A 24751-nucleotide genomic window follows, 5' to 3' on the forward strand; every position below is an offset into this window, starting at 1 on the left:
TTCAGGTTGACCCGCTCACCAAGGATGACTGCAGACTGTCAGACTGCCATGACCAGGAACCCACATAAACACCACAGTGGCTCCATCAAGAGTGAGAAAGTGACAGTTTTCCTGGACCCACAGCACTGAGGGATGGGCAGTGTACAGTGCACAGAGGCTATGAAGGACTCAGAGAGAGTCTGAGCAGATGACACAACTGAAACGCCTGTGTAACCGGATGTACTCCATGGCCCGATAAAGGGTGAAGAGCTCTGCTGTAAATACTGAACAGTGGTCTGGAAGCCAATATTGAAAAATGTCAGTGCCAATGACAAAGCCACATCCAACACCACTGTCAATGTGAGAGCCATCAGTGTACACAAAGGTACTATTGTGAAGTTCCATGTGAAGATTGTGAAACTGAAGGTGATAGAGAAAGGCTGGAGTAGTGTCCTTAGAAAGCAAATGAAGTTCCAAAGTGGACACGGGCCACCACACAAGGCCAAGGTGGTGAAGGGTTCACACCCACTGGGAAAGTTGCAGGGAGCGAGAAGTTAAGCTGTCTGAGCAAGAGACGAAAGCAAACTCCAGCACGTAACAGAGAAGAGGGGTGATAGGCATAGGATGGGTGGCCACCCATGGTACACAAATGGCTTGCATACCTGCTGAGGAGAAAGTCACAGTGGTAGTTCAGCAGCTTCTGCACACAAACACTCAACCGGGCCACCGTAAAAGGTTCCAGTGGCCAAACGGATGCCACGATGGTGGATAGTATTGAGACAGCGTAAGAGAGACGGATAATCAGATGCATAAACAAAACACCAATAGTCTAGTTTTGAACAGAAAAGGGATCGGTACAAACGGAGGAGGGTGGTTCGATCTGCACCCCAGGAAGTACCACTGAGGACACACAGGATATTGAGGAACCATGTACAGCAGTCTGCTAGGTAAGACATGTGGGATGACCAAGAGTGTTTCCTATCAAGCATGTTCCCCAGGAATTTCGTAGTTTCAATAAATGGAAATGCAACAGGCCCAAGATGTAAAGATGGTGGGAGAAACCAATTGTGCCACCAGAAATTCATACAAACGGATTTGCCATTGGAAAAATGAAAGTCATTATTGATGCTCCATGGGTAATGATGATCAAGGCATTGTTAAAGATGCCACTGAATGAGGCAGATCCATGGAGAACTGCAATAGATGGCAAAATCATCAAGAAAAAGGCAGCCGGAGATGCCCGCCGGGAGATAGGCGATTTTTTTTTAATAGGGTTAATGGCGATAGGAAAGAGGATGATGCTCAGGACAGAACCCTGAGGCACACCATTTTCCTGGATAAAGGTGTCCAAGAAGGCAGAACCCATATGGATCTTGAAAACTTGGTCTGTAAAAAATTCCTCAAGGAAACAGGGCAGGCAGCCACATAAGCCCCACGTTTAGAGACTACCGAGGATACCAGTCCTACAGCAGGTGTCATAGTCTTTCTCCAAATCAAAAAACACATCCACAGTCTGGGATTTCCACAGAAAACCATTCATGACATGGGTGGACAAATTGACGAGATGGTCAATTGCAGAATGACACGCTTGAAATCCACACTCTGCAGCGGTTAGTAAATCGTGAGACTCAAGCCACCATAAGAGCCAAGCATGAATCATATATTCCATTACCTTGCAAACACAACTGGTGAGAGAGATGGGGTGGTAGCTAGAAGAAAGGTGTTTGTCCTTACCAGGCTTAGGTATGGGTATGACAGTGGCTTCACACCAGCATCTGGGAAACATGCCCTCTGCCCAGATGTGGTTGTACATATTAAGCTTGCCCGCAGGAGAACGGTGTTGCAACATCTGAATGTGAACAGTGTCTGGCCATGGGGCAGAGGATCAGGATGAAGTGAGAGCACGATCTAGCTCCCTCATAATAAAGGTAGCATTGTAGCATTCACGATTCTGAGAAGAGAAGGATATTGCCTCAGCCTCATCCACTCATTTCCAATGGAAGAAGGCTGGGTGATAGTGGGAAGAGCTCGAAATTTCCGCAAAATAGCAACCCAAGGTGTTGGAGACAGCAATAGGGTCCACGATGACACTGTCTGCTACTGCCAGGCTGGAAATTGGGGACTGGATCTTGGTCCCAGAGAGCTGTCGAAAATTGGCCCACAGGACAGAGAAGGGAGTGGAACTGTTAAAAGAACTAGTAAATGAAATCCAGCTAGCTTTTTTACCATCCCAAATGGCATGACAACACTGTTCACGCATCTGTTTATAATGAACATAGGTTTAATTCGTAGGATGATGGTTAAAAATGCGGAGAGCACATCTCCACACTGTAAGGATAACGTTTGTAAGATAGTCCACCTAGTCATCACAACTGGGGAAATCGTGTTTGTTGAAGGTTGCCAGGAAGGACTAAAGCCGCCACTCGGCCTTAGTGAGCTGCCATTTGGGTGTGCACACATATAGGGTAGGAGTCAGCAAATGGATAGTCTGGTACCGAGCGCCGCGGGTTTCGAATCCGTGCCAGACGGCATGGAACTCGATGACCACTAGAGGTCTCTGCAGCAGTCGCACCATGTGTCATGACTGTGCGCTCCTGGCCTCGAGTCTAATGTGAGGGTGCCACTGTGGAGCATGTGGTCCCAGTGGCCAATAGCGACATACCCTGTTGTGTATTTAGGCGGCTGTCTCTCACTCAGTGAGGCAGTCTGGTATTCACATTGAGTCTGTTGATATCTCACTAACAGACATTGTATTTATGTTGCTTGTGCTTACTTCCTGTTTACAAGTGGACGTAGTTTTGATTTTGTGAGGTTATCTCTTGTGACCCCATTGCTTAATACTTTGTTGTTGATCTTGGTGGTTTGCTTGGTTGTCCATCGTCGTGCTTGTCCTTCCATTCCCGTTCGTCTGTTTTGTTTGTTTGTAGGCCACTCCCGTTCGGTCCCAGCGCGCTTTCGTTAGCAGCAACCCCACGACCATTCCTGTTGTGGTTACAACAGATAGCACCCAGGAAATGGTCACTCAAGTAGGTTTCAGAAAGAACGGACCACTTGAGCAAGCTGGGCAGTGCAGAAGGATAGATCCAAATGGGAACAGGTGTACGAGGAGGCAGATAGGAATGTAGGTGCTCCTGTGTTAAGGTAGAAGAGGTTAAGTTAAGAAAATCAGCCAAGAGGACACCTCTCTGACAGGTTCTGGGAGAACCCCAAAGGGGATGGTGTGCATTAAAGTCACCAAGCAGCAGAAATGGGTGAGGTAGCTGCCCAACACGCTGGAGGAAACCTGCCCTGGTGACATAGGTCAAAACAGACCGGGAAGAAATGAGAAAGCTCAAAGCGGTCATGAGGATGCAATTTTGTTTTTATGAAGGCAGAGTACAAGGAGATGCTTCAATTCTAAAAACAGCCATAAATCCTCTTTGTTGGGTCGAAGGCCATGAATGTTCCATTGAAGGAGAGCCATGATGAGGAAGAAATGAAGGGTGTCATCTTGGCGGCTGCTGAGTGCCAGCCTTCGAAAACACTCTGCTACAAGGCACAGAGGCAGGAGGATCCTGCTCCATGAGGTCTACAGAAGCATCGGCTTTCTTGTGCTGCTGGTCTGTGGAGTACAATGCAGAAAAATGGTTGGTGGCGCACACTGGCAGCATGGAGGCTGGCTGGGCGAAGGTATCACGTGATGACACCATTGAAGAGGCTCTTCGAGTCAGTGAAGGAGAAGACCGTTTGTCCGTGTTGGACTTCTTTGAGCCTTTCTGGTAAGCAGAGGAAGACTCAGGTATTGGTTGGCTGGAGGGACATATGAAGTCTTCACGGGAGTACCCCTTCTGCCCTTTCCGGTCTGCCAATTGTGTAGCAGGTGACTCTACCCCTTCAGGCGAGAGTTTGATGGCTCGTTGCACAGCCGGTTGAGGGGACAGTGATGCTACCTTGACACGGGGTGATTTCATAGCCTCAGAGCTGAATTTGAGAATGCATGTCTGCATAGGCACGTCCTTCATGGTGCGAGATGTAGCAAGAGCAGTACTATAAGTGCCAGGTGGTAGAAGCAGGGTTTGCGACTAGCCAATAACTTGCGAATGACTGGGTAAGGAACTTTTTCTTTTACCCAGATCTCCTGGACAGGCCATTGATTGAGATAGGGACAATCTCGAGAGGAGGCTGCATGGTCGCTATTGCAGCTGATACAGTGGGGAGAAGGAGGCAGACGATCGCCCTCGTGCACATCCTTACCACAGGTTAAACATTTGGCCAAGTGTCAACAAGACATTAGAGTGTGGTTGAAATGATGTCGCTGGTAGCAGTGCACTGGGGTTGGAATGTACGGTTGGACTGTGATAACTTCATAGCCTGATTTGAACTTGAATAGAAGACTCACTCTATCAAAGGCAAGAAAAAGAGTTCGTATGGGCACTAAGGAGGAACCTACTTTTTTTATTACCCAATGGAAGGCAATGAGATCCTGATCAGAGGGGTATGTCTGGATTTTGACCTCAGTCAGACTGTCAAGCAGCCTAGTGTAAATAACACCACGGGAAGAAGTTGGAGTTCTACAGACCTCAACATGAACAAGATAGCCATGGAGAAGCAAAGGGGCATGCAGTTGTTGTGCTTGAGAATCAGAAGTAGTCTCCAAAAATAAAGTGCAATTCTGCAAACAAGAGCGGGATTTCATAGGGCCGGCAATTGCATCAACACATTTCTGAATAATAAACGGATTTAACATTATGAAGGACTGGCTGTCTTCAGTATGTGAAACCACAAGGAACCATGGTGCAGCTGGAAGCGTCTTTGAATTGAAATCCCCCATGATTTCCAGCATCTTCAATGGCGCGCTCCTTCCAACTGGGGCCCCCCTTCTCAAGGGGGCGCATCTGCCATAGAAGATTGTTCACCCCTATCGAACACCTCCCTGGCGCCTCAGATTGCCAACCCTGAGCTCCTACAGATGCAAAACTACATAAATATGAGTCTCAACCTGCAATCATGCACAGTACCATATGCCCACGAACCCAGCTGGTGCGATGTCCGCACCTAGGCTTCCCACTGGAGCGTGTCCCTCTGTACTTTCCCCCGAATGTCTGCAACGTGATGTTCAAGCACTTGTATGGTCTGACCCACCCTAGTATCCATGCAATTGCATATTGCCTGACTGCCATAGTCCTCCACGTGTATACCCACAAGTTTTCTGTTCTTATATTTGCTATGTGTGGAACAGCTGTGCATAATTTTTTACATTTATGATTCATCACATGCCACTCACTGAAATCTGCATTTCTGTGAGGCTACTGTGAGCTATAGGAATTTTTACTGTCCCATGTTAATTTTTATGTAACTGTGTCCAGTTCCAATAAAGGAATGAAAAATCAAGAGTACTTCTGTGTCCTGTTTGCTCCCCATTTTTTTTCTTTTTCTTTTTTTTGTGGCAACACCCGAACATACTATGTACTTTAGAGATATGTTCCCATGTGAACAAGGTTAGTGAATAAAGAATTTACAGTGTTTTAGTCCTGCAATGGTCTACCCTCTTTATTTAGGCAACCCCATTGACAGTGAAATTAGTTATTGATTTTTGTGCCCTTTTCTATTGTAGCTGCAAGATAGCGTTTGTAGGATACCCATTCTTGTCACATCTACTTAATTTTTCATTACAAGCTTCCACTGTTAAACCATAGTGTTAATGTACATCCTCATCTGTCTATTCCCTCCTTGTGAACTCCTGTGTCCACCTCAGTGATGGGCATGCAACCCTACAGTACACATGCAATAATCTGTGTTGCAAAAACTGATATGGGATGGCCATGGGATTGTGCTTTCCAATCCCATTAAAAAATTATCTTGAAATTATTTACAAAAGCCTTCCACGTGTTAGGTTGCATTATTGATTTCTTCCCCTTTAGTATGAGTTAGCACAGGTTGTCAAGTTGTAATGCAGTGCCCAGATTCAGGCTTAGAGTTCCCTTTCTTTTCAGCCAGTAGTATTCCATGATGTATGCAGTTCAGTTTTCTTGAGCCAACTCTAGATCTCCTGAGAAATATGATCCAATGCTGACGTGTTGCTTATAGGTGTCTACACCACCATACTGAAAGCTTCATAAACACTGTTACATGGATAGCCAAGAGGTGTGGTGTAGGCAAAAGGAGAGGGAAGGGGCAGCAGTGGGCAGCTGTGACAGACGGATACTTCTCGACGGCCCTGACCCCTGAAGAAAGTCGAACTGGTGGTGAACCTGTTGTGCTGCCCCTAATATGCTGCCCATCAACATCAATAATAAAACAAGATTTAAGAGTATGCTTTGAATGTGAGAGAAAATAAAGAGGATAGTGCGTTTGAAAGAAGGGAAATAAAGTAGTAGCATTAAATTTTTTCTTGTGTTTCCAATTTGTGCATTCCATTTGTTTTGTGTATTCCATTTGTTTTGTGTATTAACAGAACTAGTTTTAGATTTATCTGGTACACCACAAAGATCCTGGATATGTCAGATTAATGATAAAGAATTTGCAGAACAACTGGTTTAAAAATTTGTCTAGTACAGTGGAAGAAGATGTGTTGGATAAGCTTATAGTGTCAACAGTAACATTAATATGAGAAATACTTCTGAAATTAGTACACAGTAAGGAATTATGATATAATTCCAAATACTTAAATTTATGTAGAATGTTGTTTTAGTTTATTGATTTTCAAAACTGTATTAGCTTCAAAACCAGTTGGATGTTATGGGATTCGGCCATGACATTTCCGAACATAGTATTACACAAACCTTTAATTTGAATGAAAGTAGAAATTACTGTGTGATAGGCCATAAAACACGCAACATGAAATATGGAATCTATTGATGCAACCTGCATCTAAGTGCAATGTTTGGTTGTGCTATGTAATTTTCAATTGAGCGAAACAGCACTATTCAGGGTGGAGAAAAGCAGCTATGTTTGGAAATCATTACACAAGAAGATTAGGAATTGTCATATGAGGTGCGTGACCACTAAAGTAGGCAGAAAGTATGTCATGGACAAGGGCAAAAGTGGCATCTTGAATGTTCTAGAAAGTTGGTGTAGGGACAATTCTGACAAAACTAATGAGACATAGTTTGGGGAAAGAGAGAGACATCTTGGATGCAGCAGAATGAGCACACCCATATCTCTGTATTGAGGGATACTAAATAGCCTGTCAGTAAAAATACTGTATTGATATGAAATATATACCCAAAAATTCTCACAACAGTTGCTCACTGCTGGTTTTTTTATCTCCTATTGGTGTTGCTAGTTCATAGAGTGGAGAGTCAATTACTCAGAAGGTAGCTCCTATAAAGGTTCCTTGAATTCTGGTATGACACACATATCTCTGTGATTTATACTTATGTATGCCAAATTAACAGGAAGACAGAGGGGCTCAACAATACAGTCTGTTTCTACTTGATGAATTTGATACTCATATGCTGGCCATCAATCTCTTCCCTGGGTAATAATTTCATTCAAAGTGTATATACATGTCAGCAGCACGAGCACAACATCAGAACATTTACAGTGTAAGGGAGGAAGCTGAGTGTTTCAGACTGCAGCATTGTTGAAAGTGTGACTGGTTGAACTAAACAGGTGGGTTTGCTTAAGATGCATTCAGATTGCCCATAGCTCAGCCAGCCGCCATTGTGGAGGGTTCTTTTGTTGTGTTTTGTACTTCTTATATAACTTGTAAAAATTGGTGAAAAATTAAGAGATGAGTGAATAAGTTACAGAGTACACATCAACACTCTGAACATAAGACAACGAAACAAAGTCTGAATTTAATTTCCTTATGTTTCCAGTCATGTCAAGTGATTGTGCATCCGCAAGATTCATTGTCAAGTGGTTACTTTTGCCATGTGGTTGCTGCTCTCATCCTTATAAAACCATTGTACTAACCATGACATTACCAGTGCTCAGTCCACCACTATAAGAGGTAGCCAACGTGGCTGGAGGTCCAAAAGATCAGCTATAGTGCTATGAGACCATGCATTCATTCAGAATAAAATCTAGATGAGAACACTATTTGTGTCTGTATTGTTATTGTGTAAATCACAGTTCAGCTAAAACTGTTATTTATTATTAGCAATGAAAACCACTAGGGAAGAAATATACTGAGAAGTGTGAGTAAGAATTCAAAGATTCTTCAGGACACCACTGGATAATGCGCAGTTATATAACTTTATACAATATCCTTATTGATCTCTTCGGCTGAATAAGTGCTCTATTTGCTTTAAGTGAGCTGCCCAGAAGATAATTCCATAAGTCAACAAAGTGTGAAAATATGTCAACATACTTGTCTTTAAATCAACACAATGAGTGATACTTCTGGGGGCAAAACATACTGAACTAAGCTTCTTGATTAATTATTTACCTGTTACCTCAAATTTATGAATATAATAGAGGGAAACATTCCACGTGGGAAAAATATTTCTAAAAACAAAGATGATGAGACTTACCAAACAAAAGCGCTAGCAGGTCGATAGACTTGTGTGTATGTTTGTGTGTCTATCGACCTGCCAGCGCTTTTGTTTGGTAAGTCTCATCATCTTTGTTTTTAGATATATTTTACCTCAAATTTAGTATGTTGTGTAATTGAACCCTGAGCAGTTTTATAAACACTGCTTCATTTAGTGTATGTATCATAACATCGTAAATTGCTTGAAACTCCATAGAAGGTCTATGAGTTTTTATGAGATTAAGACTTTAAACTCTTTACTGGGAGCCAATTGTAAGTCTATAGCTACCTTAAGCCACTACTGGCTATGATTTTTTCTTACTTTGTATATTTTTCTACAAACTTCTCAATGGTTTGACAGTGATGATGTTATTTTTAAATAACAAATTTTATCGCAGTATACAGTTCCCTATAAATTTCACTCTAGTTAATCTAACGTAAATGGCCTCAGCTGCCAGAGACTGTGATGTGTGTGTGTGTGTGTGTGTGTGTGTGTGTGTGTGTGTAAGTAAGCTCACTTTCCGAGTCTTCTTGCTGTGCCAAAAGCGACTTAGCATCTCCGCTATATGGTTAGAAGCAACTATCCTTTTCATAATATCGTTACTTGAACAATAGTTTGGTCTGGAGTCATTAATTACCCTGACTGATTGCCATAGAGTTGGCGCAGTGCTATAATACAATATGCTGACTGTGTGTGCATTCATTGCCAGATAAAAAGTTATTTGATCAATATGAACTTCATTGAAGAACACATTATTAGTCAGGGTGCTGATGTATTGCATAATGAAAGGTAAACTGCTGGAATAAAATGGTAGAGTTCAAATAATGTTAGATATTTTGTCAGACTCCTTTGGCAAGCATACCTTAAAACTTCCACATCAGACCTTGTTTTGATCAGATATATATCCTAAGAACAGTCAAGATGAGTTGTATAGAGCTCAAAGTTTCCAAGTGATGACCTGTATGCAATTACAATTATAAATGAAATATTTATCATTGTTGGCTCAGAACCACATGCTTGATATATGGAAAGTTTTCAGACATGTGTAAACTTGTAGGCTTATGATTTTTCTGTTGCTATGTGCTACTCTATCACATTCTTCCCAATTGTCTTCATGTAGATCAATTTTTACTTAAGTTTAGGTATATATGGTCGTTTACTGTCATTCAGTAATGGGGAATTTAAGGTAGTTGCAAAACATCGTATCCACAGCAATTTGTACATATTACTGAACCTTCCCAATCTTTATGTGATCCACAATTCGGGGAAAAAGAATTGTGTCAACTCTCTTTTTTTTTTTTTTTTTTTTTTTTTTTTTTTTTTTTTTTTTTTTTTCGGTTGCAGCAGATGACAATGTTCATGCATGTAATGCGAAGTACTGGTACTTCGCACTTTGAGAATACCTTCACAAGTCAAGCTAATTCTGAATTTGTGGCGAAAAAATTGAAAGAAAAACAAAAATAAACGGTAGACAGAAGTAGTAACTAAAACATACCGAGCTGTTTCAGTTTAATCTGTGAAACGACATGTACTAAACTGCAGTGCATTTAATATTTATCATAAATATGCCCACTAATGCAACTAGGCTAGGCGAAAATTACGACTTATGATAACTGAAGAAAACTTCACAAGCAAAGATCGCTAAAAAATAATTTTATTGCATGACCAAGTTTGACAGGGTTACACTGTCACCATCGATCGAATGTTATACTTCAAAATTTTTACAACATATTTAAAGCATAAGACCTTACGATGTCTCTGTTGAAATCGGTCATAAAACAAAATACTTTTTAAGCGGTCTTAGCTTGTGAAGTTTTCAATTATCATAGACTGCAGATCGCCCGCAGACTGACAATGTCAAGAATGTAATATATTCCAAGGTATTGCTGATTATTATAACTGCTAGTCTTCAATTAAAAAAGAAAAATAATTAATATGATTGCGCCATGTTTTCCATTCATATCAATATTTTAAGACTCATCAAATGTCTTCTACCTGGATGAAAGATTTTTCCGATTGACATCGTATGATAACCATTTTGTTTGAAATACTGGGGTAATGTCGTAAAATTGCCAGCCGTCTCTCGCCAGTAGCTGTAGAAATCATACAACCGAATACTGTCGGGGCGTCTGCTGGTCAGAAATGAATTTCGACTTGGAGCGCACAGCGCTTGCTAGGAACAGAAAATAATGAAACAGAATCAGGACGGTTAATTATTTGATTTTAGGCTTTTGGTAAAATTAATACCTGGGCAAAGGCATGTTTGAATACGACGCTCTTTTTTGCAAGTGCGTTAATGTGGGGTGTGTGAGCATTTACATCATTATAGCAACCAAGTGCGGGACGTAAATCGTCAACAACTATGAACAGTATATTCTTCTTGACTGCTCTGCCGGTACTATTGACGATGACGAGAAAAAGCAGACACCTAACTACGGACAACATGTCTACTACACAAAGCTACTTTCGATTGTGCTTTGTTTACTCATATCAGCTGATTTGCAGTAGCCAAGAGAAGTTATGCAACCAAAGTTATTTATGTTGTCGGACGAACAGCACTTTTTTCGCCCTCAGATGTATTTCGTGTAATAAATTGTTTTTTTTTTTAACGTTACATGCATTAAAAAATGTTAATTGGTTTGTTGTGTGACAAAACTAAAAAAGTTTGTCAGCATTCGCAATGGCCTTGACGTCATAGTTTACTACAGCTGTCAGGACTGACGCAGTGGAGTGGAATGTAGCTTTATGGAAGTTGTCAAAATACAACAGATGTAGGTGAAAATGTTAGTATCTTGTGTACGCACTTTTAATATCGGGCAAAACTGTTGCACTACTAAAAAACTGAAAGATGCACTTTGTGTGTTTGCGTTGACAAGGGTACCATTAAGGCTTTGTTGTAGGACAGTACCTTTTGTTATGCGTCCAAATGCATTCCAAGAAGAATTCACACACACAAAAGAAATAGCAAACAAATTAATCGTACAACGTTATGAAGTATCAACATTTGTTTTTGGATGGCGGAATTGCATTTAAAATCGTTTGTGCATTTTCAGTTGTACAATGTCTGCTGAATCTCCTCGTAAATCCGTAAACCCAGCTGGAAATGTCGTCTTGCCACAGCCAGTTAGCGACAGATCCATAATTGAAAGCGTCGCAGGATTCATCAATGAAGTTGTACCACAGGTGAAAATATGTAAAGCATATTGTGGCAAGACATAGCTCTTCAGAATTTGTGGTTTAAGTATACTAACTTTTGTATTTCCCATAGAGTTATTCAAGTTTGCCCCTGACTGAGGCAAGAGAAGTCATTACATGGGCGCGATTTGAAAATGCAGATATAAATGATCCAGCTTTGTATCCAGATTCGTCTGACGACAGAAATGGTACTCCACCACTGCTTCTTATATTGGGCTATGGCAATGGCATCCAGGTTAGTTTAAACCCAATCAAATAACATATCTTGAAATATCTATTTTTGTTGTTTGAGAGTTGTCATTACTTGGACAGTTTATATATCGTGTAGAACAGGGCCTATACAAACTATTTTATTTTGCCTCTGTTTTTGTAAAACCTTTACAATTACATTGTCCTTGTTCCATATAATGTATCCATTTTCAGTATGTTTTCCAAAAGGGAGGAAAAAATCTCAAATTTCAAACTCAGGTTTTTCTGCTCACTTATGTAGACAGATAGCTACATTGACTCTATTTGTAATTTTCTTTCATAGATCCATAATGGGGTAATGTTCAAGGGTATAAAATGTCATAGAAACAAAAGTGCATTATAAATATTTACAAAAGTGAACATTTCCATTGTTGTCACACCTGGAAATATCTCAAAACTTACATCATATCAGAATATTAAATGTTACACAATAGATGTAAAATAAGTTTGTATCAATGTGATTATAATACCTTTACCATCACTCTTCTCAGCTGCCTTCCTCCAGTTAGGTTGGTCAGCTGTGTTTTCACATACTGTACGGTGAATTACAAATGATATTTATTGGTCAATGATTGACACTTTCATGACACGTGGTTGTAAATTTTTATTGTGGAATATTAGCAGACAATGAATTTGCTAAAGAAACAGAATAAATGTGCTAGTGTTCTCATAATATTGGTTTTGTTTGAAATTTTTATATGATTAAGTAGTACTTATTAGTTAATATCTTCTTTAGTGTTAAATTTTAATTGTACAAGGATTTATATACATTGCTTCCATAAAACTCCTTAGTTGCAACTACCCTATTGTGTGCTATTATTGTTCTGTGTTTTGTCTGTCTCAGAATGTTTACTGTTTTGATTTACATTATAGGCTCGGTAGTGTCTGAACTTCAGGTTGGGTATGTACTTGTTAGGGGTACTTTGTACCATATCTTTAAGAGAGGTGAATCTGTAATACAGAGTCTCAGTGTCATCTGAACAGCTTCTTGTTTAGGAAAAAAATTGTCAATCTTTGGAAAATTTTGATGTGCTGATTTTTTTTTTTTTTTTCCCCTCTAATTTGCATGCAGTGGTAACTAGAATATTGAACTACAAATCTTTCAGTTTTTAAGTTGGTTAGTACATTTAGCCATGAATCAATGCAGTATATTTATCAGAGAGAGAACAATCTTAAATTATGTGTAACTTTTTGTCAAGAATGATAAATACTTTGGAATGTTACACTCATTTTAACCAATGAATTTTTGAATGAGTGTACAAAACTGTAGAATTGGATGTCAGTAGTTAAAACTTTGTGAAATTACATTTGGTAAGCCTTTTAATGTATATTCAAAATTTCAACAAAATCTGAGATGGTAAGGAAGGGACACTAGACCAGTTGACACTGAATGGACCAGTAGGAATGTGAATGAACTACTACAAACAGCACAGTGCAACCACTATCAAAGCCACAGTGAATATAAAGGCAAGACTTGAGTAGTATAAATATGCAGAATAACAGGAACAAACATACAAAGCAAACAAGTCCACTAAACATAAGCTCTAAAATGTATGCCTTGAGGACTATGAGCACTTCTTCATCTTTTGTGCTATGAAACAAATCTCTTGCTTTCCATATTTTGAGAGGTGGTGCTGTGGATCAAAGCAGGGGGGGTGGGGGGGGGGGGGGGGGAAGCATCTCTTCTACTGAGCAAGTGCTCATAGCTCTTAAGGTATGTATTTTAGAGATCATGTTTACTAGACTTTTTTGCATCAAATGAGCATTCCTGTTATTACTCATATATTTAATTAACCTGATCTAATTAGGGTCATCAGACCCTCTCTTACACCGAACCAGGGTTTCACACATGCAGTTCCTTTTCATAATATCACAATTTCTAGGAAACAACAATTTTAATATGACACATAATACTGCAATGATTTGAGTGTCTGTAGAGATAATGTGAGTAAATAACACTGGCTATGAACTAATAAAGTTAATACTGCCAGTGTGTCTACTATTGTTGCTGCTACCACTAATACTGGTGGTGGTGGTGGTGGTGGTGGTGGTAACAATAATAGTGGCAGGTATAAAAAGAATTTATGGGCCAAGATAGGTGTTTCCTGATACAATGAGTTCTGGGGAAAAGAAATTTAAGGACACTGCAGCAGCTAAGAATACTGGAGAATGGGGAATTCTAGCTGCAGAGAAGAATTACAGGGGCAATGAGTGCCTACAGGGAGAGTAGTAATCATTATTGTTGCTTCAGTAGACAGTCATTAACTGTCTTTTGAAGTTGGAGATATTCAATTCAAGAATGAATGAATGATTCAATCAATCTAATATAATATGGACAGTTATTGCAGTACCTGCTACTGAGAAGGACTTCGAGAAGTGGCTGAAAGATGGAGTTGGACAAAAAGAATTTTGATCTCTTGGGAATGGGTGTTTGGGCTATGTTGTTCAGAGGACAGGCAACAGAGAAGACAGAGGCTATGGAAATCTCTGTGCTTGTCTGTATACAGCCAGGATAGCTGTGTGTATGATGGTTAAATATGATCGAAGAGTCAAACATTACAGATATATTGAACACAAGCATTCACTGTGAGCTTTCTTGAGAAAAACTTTGCTGGATAACATCACTATGATCCATAGTTGTAAGTCTAAGTTTTTGTACAAGTTTGTTTTTCAGGTCGAGAAGGAAGATCTTTTTATATTTTTGTAGATGCTGATGCCTTCTTGCGCGTTGAAGTTATGTGCTCAGTCCCGTTTAGGTTCTAATGTATTATTACTCCTAGATCCTTTGCTTATGGGATTCTCGATAACTGCCTTCAGGTTGATTTGTTTTGCTTTCAGATATGACTGGGGGTTTGTGGGGAGGGGGGGGGGTCATCAGAATACATGTATTATTTGTAATAGGACAGAAGTACTATGAAAAAGAGTATAGGACCTCATACTGAAACCTGAGGGACACTGATACTGTCCGCCTCTATTGTGACTTTATGGTGCGGGACGTGATGTATTACTGGTGAGATGTCAGGTATGAACGAAACCATTGCACAGCAGTTGCCAAGAAATTTAGGCTGCTAAGTTTGGAAAGTAAAATGTCAAAGTTGACTGCATCAAAGTCTTTGCTGAACTCTAAGAAGCACATGATAGTCTCATTTTGTGCATCCGTAGCTAGCTTCAGATCATGTGTTACCTTTATTATGGCAGATGTTGTACTGCAACATTACGGAAGACTGAATGGTATTTGTCTAGTAGGTCAGTAATCAGAGGGTGCTATGGCAGTGTCCTGTTTGAGTAGCGTCTTATTAAGTGTCTGTTTCCAAGCCTCGGGGAAAACATTTGGGGTTTAGGAATGGTTAAAGATATCTGGTATAGTGGGCAGTAGCGGATGAATAATAATCTTCTCATTTGGACTGCAATACCATTGTGTCCAGTAGATGCTGATCTGATATGCATGATAGTTTTTTTTATGCAGTTGCAGGTAGCATACTTAAGATAGAATTTTCCATGGCTACAGTCGTTTACCCCCATGAAGTAATTGTATGAGTCTCTGTTTCATTTGCGGTTCAATTGTGGTTCTGCATAATGTGAAATACAGGTTCAGTTCTTTGCCTGGGACAATGGAATCAGCTGCAGCTTTTACTTGCCTACACCAAGACCACACAATTTTTTCCATAGGATGGCTGTCAGTTTCAGTTGTCCATTAATGTATGGGTGTGCTTGAGTTTAGCATTTCTCACAGCTCGAATGACTGTTCAGCTTCTGCTTCTAAGCAGTATGATTTTGATGCATAGGGAGGGGTTTGGATGCTCGACGTGCAGCATCTGAGATTCATGTGACCTCTTAGTTCTACAATTTGCCAAGATGCTGCTTTCCTTCTTATTTTTTCAGTCTCTAGGGGAGCATATTCATCATATAGTTGAGTAAGTTCATTAGTAAATCCATGAAGTTTTTCATTCATATCTGAGAAGGGAACAGAATATGACTCCCAAACTATTTCTTGCACCTCAGTTGCAAGTTCAGATAAATTAATGTGTTTGAAGTCTCCGTATGTATTCAGTTGTAGTTTCTTTCTGGGACATTCTAGTGTGTATGTCATGAAGTGTCTGGTGGAATTTTAGGTAGAGCATATTTTTATAATTGTTAACACTTCATTTAAGACTAATCAAAGTAAGATGTTTAAGTGAAAGAGACCTGTAGACAATGACACATATTAGACAGATTATGTAATGGTAAGACAGAGTTTTTGAAACCGGATTTTAAATTTTAAAATGTTCCAGGAACAGGTGAGGATATTGATTATAGTTTATTCGTTGTGTAGAATAAAACTGAAGAAATTGCAGAAAAAATGGAAAATTACAGAGATGGTACCTGGGATTAGACAATATGTCTATGGAGGGTTTTCCTTACAAAACACTTGTGCAACCCATTTCAGTATCATCTGTGTAGGACCCACACCAAGTAGTTCTAACAGGAAATATGAAATATGTACTAATGTAAGATGAGTAGCATGAATGGTCACGTTTGTTTAATCCTACCAGGGAAAACATCATGGAAATACTGAAAATCATTAACTGGTAGGCACTTCAATATAATTGTCAACTATTCTGTGAAAGCTTGCTTACAAAATTTTGAGATCCATATGAAGTGAGAAATCATGGTACCCTACGTATTACTCTGGTAGGGACAATGTAGATATGATTAGATTAATTGCAACACACACAGTGGTATTGAGGCTGTAATCCTTCCCGCACTCCATATGTGACTATAACAGGAAGAAACCCTAATATATGGTATAATGGATAGTACCGACTGCCATTCACTTGACAGTGGTTTGCAGTTTGTGGATGTGGAAGTAGAAGAAAACCACAGTATACATACACATGTGTCACTTTCATTCGACTAAGTGTGTAGGTTGGTGTCCAGTTGTCACCACAAATGCACACATCATTGCAGCTCGTGTAGAGTTCTGTCATTGTCATAAACAGCCATACAGTCCTACTGAGCTTGGTTGGCCGATTTCCATGGCCTCCGTTCCAAAAGTCAGTTTGTTACTGATGTTCAACATTTTTCCTATGCTGATTCTACGGTCTCTGATGACAGTTGGCTGCTGACAAGGAAGCATGTCAATATGCACTACAGTGTATGAATCTATCTTTGGCTGAAGTGTTAAATGTTGCTCAAACTTTCAAGGTAACACATGCAGCAGGTGTTCAGACTGAGGGTTGGTGTGATATCACCACAGAGGCTCCTGTCCCTGATCGTCGTGCGTTAGTTAGTTCTCTACAGGAGGACAGCGTGGTATGGATTCAAACTCAGTCTCTGTTCCACACTGGACAGTGATGTGCTCAACAACAACAACAACAACAATATGAACCACCACCACAGCAGCAGCAGTGCTCTGCCCTCCCGTATTGCCCATGATACTTTGTCCAACATGACAGGGCCACGCACCCGAAGTGCTGGGTGACTTGCAACAACTGTAGGAAAAAACGACATATAGCATATGTGTGTCATTCCCAGCCTCCTGATGCAGACATGGACATTGATGTCAATTGTGTGTCTGCAGTGCTCACGACTCATAACAAACTGAAGTGTGATTGATGGGACAAAGTGGCCAGACTTCATGTGGACACGGGTGCAGCCGTGACTTTACTGAACTCACAAACTTATGTGGATTTGGGTTCTCTGTAATTATTTCTGGTTCTCAACAACAGCAGCATATTTAAATTTTAGGGCAATTTACTGCTTCCACTACGTATGAAGCTGTGGGTCAATTCTTAACTCTTTTGGCTGACACCACAAATTTGTTTGGTGTGGATACTTTCAGTGCATTTTGTTTTTCCATTTTGGATACAACCAGGTCCTTTACCAGCAGTTAGATTCCTAGTGTTCTGAGTTCTCATCTCTTTTCTTGTGATCAGGTGAAAGCAGAATTGTACAGGCTGACATTGTTGTGGTTCATACAACCTATTACGTCGAGTGAGTGGTCAACCACCTTGTGGTTGTAAAAAAAATCAACTAGTCAACTTCACTCCTGTGGTGCCTTTTAAGTTTCAATTAACACTCAATTTATCATTGACATCTACCCTTTGCCCTGCCCACATGAGTTATTGGCTAAACTTGTTGGCAGCCAGTTTTTCTCCAAAATTGAGTTATGTGAAACCTGCATTTAGGGTTAGGGTTTCTCGAAATGGTGTTAAGCCTTTATGTGTTCATTTTGACATGGTCACAGCTCTGCCTTACCCTACAATAACTGGAAGAATTTTGCGTAAAACTGCTTACTACAACAAATTTATTCTGGGTGCAGCCACATTAACTCATCCTCTCTATGAGTTGGTTCACAAGAAGGTCTCTTTTCAGTGGACGCCGGCCTGCAAATGTGCATTCATGCTTTTGAAATCTAAATTACATTCTGCTCCTTGTTTGGCTATTTTCAATCCTAGCCTGTCAATTGTGGCCTCAGGGCTGGTCTTGCACATTGCTATGAGGATGGTTCCATATGTCTAGTACCTTATACATCAAAAACACTCAATTCTGCTCAGCAACCCTACTTCCAAGTTGAAAAGAAGCACTTGCTATCATCTATGCCCTCAAAAAGTTTCATGTGTTCTTGAATGGGTCTAAGTTCCACCTTATTACTGACCACATGCCTTTGGTTTCATTGTTTAATCTTTCTGCTTCATTGCCTGATAAAGCAGCACATCACTTCCAGCATTGAACCGTGTTTCTGATTTGCTACAACTATGAAATATATTTTCAGCCTATTGCATAACAAACCTTGGCTGATGCACTCTCCTGGCTTCCAGTGGAGCTGGATCCCACTTTTGACCATGACAAAATTCATTGTTTCAGTTACATTTTGAGGTGCAATGCACAGTTGAAAGGTACTTATCATGGGCTCCTGGATCGCAACTGCTGTCACTGCTGATCCAGTTCTGCATCCAATTGTTTACCTGGTTCAGCACGGCTGGCTACACAGGCCTCCGGAGAGGGCTTCTGATTATTTGCGTAACTATTTTGCCCTCCTTCACCACATTTGATTGTGGCGTTCTCTCAGCTACTGGCAGGCTGTTGCCCAGGGTTGTGATTCAGGCCGCCCTATGGTAGGATGTTAGGATGTACTTCAGCTCCTAGATCAGTGATGCTTGGGGTGGAGGCTCATGTTCCAACTCATTGGCCTCTTGACATGTCTTTTGGCCCGGTAATAATGATGATATTGTGCACCTTGTCACGGCCTGCTCCAGTGTGCTATCCAAGAGGCGGTGCTATGCGCGATGTTCTCTCCATGGCCCACATTGCATTTCCCATGGGAATGCATCCATGTTGTTGTCACTGGACCCTCCCTAAATTATTTCTGGTTGTCTGCTATTGATACTTTCTCTAAATTTCCATACTTTATCTACTGACCTTCAATGTCAACTGCAGCTAAGATTCAGGTCCTTTCCAAATTTTTTTCTATTGAAGGTTTGCGTTACATATTTCTTTTGGATAATGGTCTATTGTTTGTCTCTCAGACATTCCATGAGTCCTGTGCTCATCAAGGCATCCCACTCTCAATCGGTGAGGCGAAACATCTAATTTACATATTCATGGTTCAAATGAAGAAGTTGTTGCAGACTCCTCCATGGACAATGCCTTGACACACTTCTTGATTTCCTAAAGATTTATGCTGATGAGGGATTGGAATCAAGCCTGGATGCTCCATGGTCACCAGCTACGCACCCTACTGTATCTGCTCATGTGACCCCACCTACATCCATTGGTGTGGCCCTCATCAGAGTTCACTCCTGGCTCTGCAATATGGGCATGGGGATTTGACCTCTGATCATATTGGATTCTGGCCACAGTTCACAGCTGCCGCAGCAATCGCCTCTGTATGGTGCACACCAGTGAGAGGCTGGTGGTGTGCCACCATTACCAGCTCTGTCCTCAAGCCATGATGAGGGCTATGGGTCTGCTGCTGCCAAGTTCGCCTTCTTCCTCAGTGCCAGTCCAGGCCTCACAGGGTGTCACTGCTGGGAGTGGCACAGACCTGCCCTCCTTGTGGATGTTTCTGCCTCATGCCTCTCTTGGGTCTGGCCCCTCTGTCGCCTGTCACCTGTTGCTGACCCTTACAATGATTGATTCTTCACCAGCACTGACAATTCTGCCACTGACAGGGCCATCACTGTTGAGTCCTTCAACTTTGGCATTGCCTGCACCCGTGCATGAGTGGCCAGTGCCCTCAACCCTGGTGCAGTTCCAACGTGTCGAGGATTCGGATTTCGAGATGCTACAGGCACCCTTTTCATCGGTTTTCTCTTATGATACTTCACTGGGAAAGACCGCCTTGTGTTTCCATGGACACCCCTTCTTACCAGTTCCAACTTGGACTCTCCTTCTGCTGCCACTGTCTTTGCTTGCAGCACCAACTGCAGAGGCCATGGATGTATTAACAATTGCCCTGCCACTCACTTAGAAGGAGCACCCTTTTCCCAAGGGGTGCAGCACTATAATCCTGTACATAATACCCTGATATGCGCCACTCTTCAGATAGCTGACCTACAGCATATGTGCAGGCCTGCCAGCAGAAATGGCCTGCAGTGGGCCACATGACTATTGCACATGGCGCGAGGTCCACCCTGGCATCTGCTAGAGCTCCTCTCTTTATAAGCACAATGAGGCAGACACATGCTTTCAGATTGTGTTCTTACTATTTGGTTGCATCAACTTCTATGTTTGTTGTTCATTTGTGGAAGGATAAACTTTGGTTAATAGTGGCCGCACTGTTATTTGTTTCTGGTGCTAGGACATAACTCACTATCAAAAATTTTGCATTCTGTAAGAATTTCTTGGCAAAATTGCTATGAGGATTGTACTATGTTTTGTTTAAGTTAATAATTGGTGTTTATAGATTTGATCTAATCTTGTTTAAAATCATATTGTGAGCATAAGTATCCAAATTCACATGAAGTCTTATGCTCCATCAGAGAAGATTTATTATATAAACAATTATCATTTATAAAAACACTCTGTCACTCAACATATATATTTTTGCCTGGCGTCAACAGGCAAATTAGAGGGAGAATTGTAACCAAATACTTTTAAACATCACCAAATTTTCCATCTGTCAGCAATTGCAGTGACAAAATCTTTGTGCAAGGTATTCTTCTACATATCCCAATCTGTCAGATAAGTGAGTCAGACTATAGGATCACATTTTCACACAGTTAAAAGTTATTTCCTAAATATTACATTCATCTGTGAACAGAACAACACTATATGATGGCTAGTCCTCAAAGTTGATGTTTTATCGTAACCACTATACGTTTTCAGTTTTAGATATTTTATGGCAGATGCTAACATCTTCTAATGTGGTGAAGATCATATTCATGTTAATGAAGTTAATTATTAAGGCTAGTTATCAGTGATAGACATGGAATGATTTTAACTAGCTTAGTTAAACTGCAAACATCTGTTACCAATGTGTCATTTATGCTTAAAGCTATCTGCTTATTCCCATCCATTGTTTGACCAGTTTCCTCCTCTATATTAATTTTTTTGTCTAATGTTACCATCATTTTCTCACAATACATTTGCTTCGATGTGTGGATTATTTTCCTCAGTATTATGCAGTATGACTTGTAACAAGCTATAATACCAATTCAGTTCATTACTGACTGACAAATACATTACGCATTTTGCCTTACAACTAATTTTTTTGGTGGTATTCACATTTTTTGGTGGACATAGGTCTAATCTGACTTGTTTCTTGTATAAGGGAGTGAGACAGGATTGTAGCCTATCCCCAGTGTTGTACAGTCTGGATGTTGAGCGGGCTGTGAAGAAACTGAAGAGAAATTTGGAAAGTGTATTAAGTTCAGGGATAATAAATTAAAGCTTTAAGGTGTGCAATGACAGAGACAGCAAAAAATTTGAAAGAGCAATTGAATTCAGTATGCACTGTTTTGAAAAGAGGTTATAAGATGAACACCAACAAGAGTAAAATAAAGGTAATGGAATGTAGTGAATTGAATCAGGTGATGTGTCGGGTCTGGTGATCTAGTGGTAAAGTGAATGCTTGGAAATTGAAAGATTGTGGGATCGAATCCCTTTGGGACCACAGATTTTACAATATGCCTCTTAGCGTAGCGTTCACCTCTCAGCGAAGTGGATGTTCACCATAAATGACATGTGGTTCAATTCTGCATTAAACTATTGGTCCCATTTTCCCTGTGAGATAATTAAGGTAGGCCAAAGTGGTGTTCGGTTGAAAGACTTGCTCCAGGCTGTTGAGCTACATGAAATTATTACTCTCAGGTGGTGATGTGGGGGCAATGTTAAGGATTGTCTTGTTAATAACTAAGTGTCATATGAAAATTAATCTAGGGATAGGACCCCTTTTGGTCACATCTCATGACAGGCAGAAGTTACCACAGTTTTTATACTAGCTCTCGTCTAATAAGTAGTTGTGGGTTAGGCTTGTACCACAGAAAACAAAAGAGTACTACAAAGGCTGGGGCTCCCTGTTCACCAATCATGTACTGACCAAACAAAAGTGGGTCCCATTAGGTGTTCATTGGAAGAATCTTAAGGAAATATATATTTCACCCAAACAAAAAGTGAATTATAGGACGCTCATTTGATTCTTTAGTACTGCTCTTTAGTCTGAGACCTTTACCAGATTGGTTTAATATATCACATAGAGAAGATCCAGAATGCACATTTAGTCAAGTGCAAGTGCAAGAGCATTATGGAGGAACTCAACAAAACTCAGTGGCAGATGCTACAAGAAAGGCATTATTATGCATCATAAAGAAGTTTACTGTTGAAATTCTAAGAATGTACATTTTTGATTTGATTTTTGAACACAACCAAGGTAGAATCTTCATACATGTCAGGGGCCTGAAGATGGCATTGTAAAATACTGAAACTGGTTGCCAAATACAATAAGGTTGGAAACTAGATGGCTGGAAGGTGTTTACATAATGAGATTTTCACTCTGCAGTAGTGTGTGCACTGATGTGAAACTTCCTGGCAGATTAAAACTGTGTGCCGGACCGAGACTCAAACTCGAAACCTTTGCCTTTCACGGGTAAGTGCTCTACCAACTGAGCTACCCAAGCATGGCTCATGACCTATCCTCACAGCTTCAGTTCTGCCGGTACCAAAGATAGAAGAGGAGGTACTGGCAGAATTGAAGCTGTGAGGATGGGTAATGAGTTGTGGGTCAGTAGCTCAGTTGCTAGAGCACTTTCCTGCGAAAGGCAAAGGTCTCGAGTTCGAGTTTCAGTCCAGCACACTGTTTTAATCTATCAGGAAGTTTCTGGAAGGTGTTTAATGTGACATCCTTTACTAAACAGCCGAGTCCTGCAACCATCTCTAAAATGATGGACATACAGAGAGATAAAGTAAATGTCAGCAGAAAACATATGAAATCATTTAATAAATTCATTGCAGCTGCAGACCCTATTGCAATGAGGATTACAGAAAAACTTTAGCTTGAATTATGAGCAACGGACCTGTGGAATCAAAGTTTGAAAATCTGGAATAAACACAGGTAGGCAATCACTACCCTTAACAGACAAAGGTTCATCAATGTGATGACCAAGGTCTGGCATATTTCTCTCCAAGCCTTTTGGAAATAAGCAGTTGTACTAAAGAGGCAGTCGTTCTGTGCCAACTACATATAGGCCACACCAGACTGACCCATAAATTCTACTTAATAGGGAGACCCAACACAGTGCAGCTGTGGTAACTCTTTAATGGTAGCACGTATTCTCACCAAGTTTACACCTCTGCCTAGTGTTAAATAAGCCATACATCCCAAATATTTCCCTACCCTGGTACTTGTAAGTGATGGGACAGCAGCTAAACAACTCATATTATTCATAAACTTGCAGATATTATCACAGAATTTAATGCCTTTCACAAATTAACGTCAGTTCTGGGGTGGACATGGAGGGATTGGCTCTCACTATGATATGTGCTCTAGGGGACTTCCAGCTGTATTCTGCCCCTGCACAGTCATATACTACAAACTTTTTTTTTTTTTTTTTACCAGTTTGAGTGATTAACCCATTTAGTTCCTACAAGTCTTTATTTTCTTACCCCATATAAGACAAATCTAGACAAAAACTGTACTTAGTATGTACTTCATTGACGTCAGTTATGGCAAGTGAGGAAGATGCAACTCTTGCCACAGATATTTCTCCTGGGGTTCTCCAGCTAGTGCCACTTCTGCCCCAGTATCCCCCCTTTTTTCCCTTTATTAGCTCCCCATAACCTGCTAACATTTTTAGTTACTTTGGTTTTGTTTCCCTTTTAACTACCTCATTTAAAAGTACTCTCCACAAATTTTAGCCCTGAGGACTGCGTCAACAGTGCCAGGAGCTGATCATTTTTCTTTTCTCGTTTCGCATCAACGTTTTATGTGAACTTCCTGACAATCTCCTTAGTCCCTTTAAACTGATGATCATTGTCACCATGTACGAGAAAGTTAGTGAAACAACTCAAGACTTCTTAAAAGGCTTCTGCAAGATGTATGGTTATCTGTTTTATACAGTATTCTCTGTTTTCACTTCTCTTGAATAAACACCATATTTACTTTGTGTCCACTACCCCAGAAAGTATATCCATAAGACACCAGGGAGTGAATAATATGCAAACAAGCCAATACTCTTGTGTCAGGTCATCCCAGTATTTGGAAGTGCCACCATGTCTGCCAGAGTTTCGGTTTCAAACAAGATGACAATATCTCTCTCTCTCTCTCTCTCTCTCTCTCTCTCTCTCTCTCTCTCTCTCACACAAGGGGACTGGTCAGTGAAAACCAAGGGAAACATTGAAAAAAAATTGTGAGTTTTCTAAACAGTGTAACTCAAAGAATAAGACTTGTA

At 40.5% G+C, this 24751-nt stretch overlaps 2 protein-coding genes across 3 annotated transcripts in view; one reads left to right on the forward strand and one right to left on the reverse strand.

Moving 5' to 3' along the window:
• The window catches only part of LOC126474945 (iduronate 2-sulfatase), a 122589-nt gene extending 111693 nt beyond the window's left edge, over positions 1 to 10896 (reverse strand). Inside the window, exons 1-2 of the mRNA XM_050102465.1 lie at positions 10686 to 10896; positions 10434 to 10611 (exon numbers count right to left, since the gene is read on the reverse strand). Coding sequence (XP_049958422.1) covers positions 10434 to 10611; positions 10686 to 10883 — 376 coding nt within the window. The 5' untranslated portion in view covers positions 10884 to 10896. The remainder of the gene's footprint in view (positions 1 to 10433; positions 10612 to 10685) is intronic.
• Positions 10897 to 11096: 200 nt separating this feature from the next.
• The window catches only part of LOC126473360 (breast carcinoma-amplified sequence 3 homolog), a 116687-nt gene continuing 103032 nt past the window's right edge, over positions 11097 to 24751 (forward strand). The window contains exons 1-3 of one of the 2 annotated variants that reach the window (XM_050100368.1): positions 11097 to 11221; positions 11492 to 11621; positions 11707 to 11868. In XM_050100368.1, the coding sequence (XP_049956325.1) occupies positions 11499 to 11621; positions 11707 to 11868 (285 nt within the window). In that variant the 5' untranslated portion in view covers positions 11097 to 11221; positions 11492 to 11498. The remainder of the gene's footprint in view (positions 11222 to 11491; positions 11622 to 11706; positions 11869 to 24751) is intronic. The other variant, XM_050100367.1, reaches the window with a different exon arrangement.

The sequence above is a fragment of the Schistocerca serialis genome, chromosome 4, assembly GCF_023864345.2.
Source record: "Schistocerca serialis cubense isolate TAMUIC-IGC-003099 chromosome 4, iqSchSeri2.2, whole genome shotgun sequence".
Classification (NCBI taxonomy): domain Eukaryota; kingdom Metazoa; phylum Arthropoda; class Insecta; order Orthoptera; family Acrididae; genus Schistocerca; species Schistocerca serialis.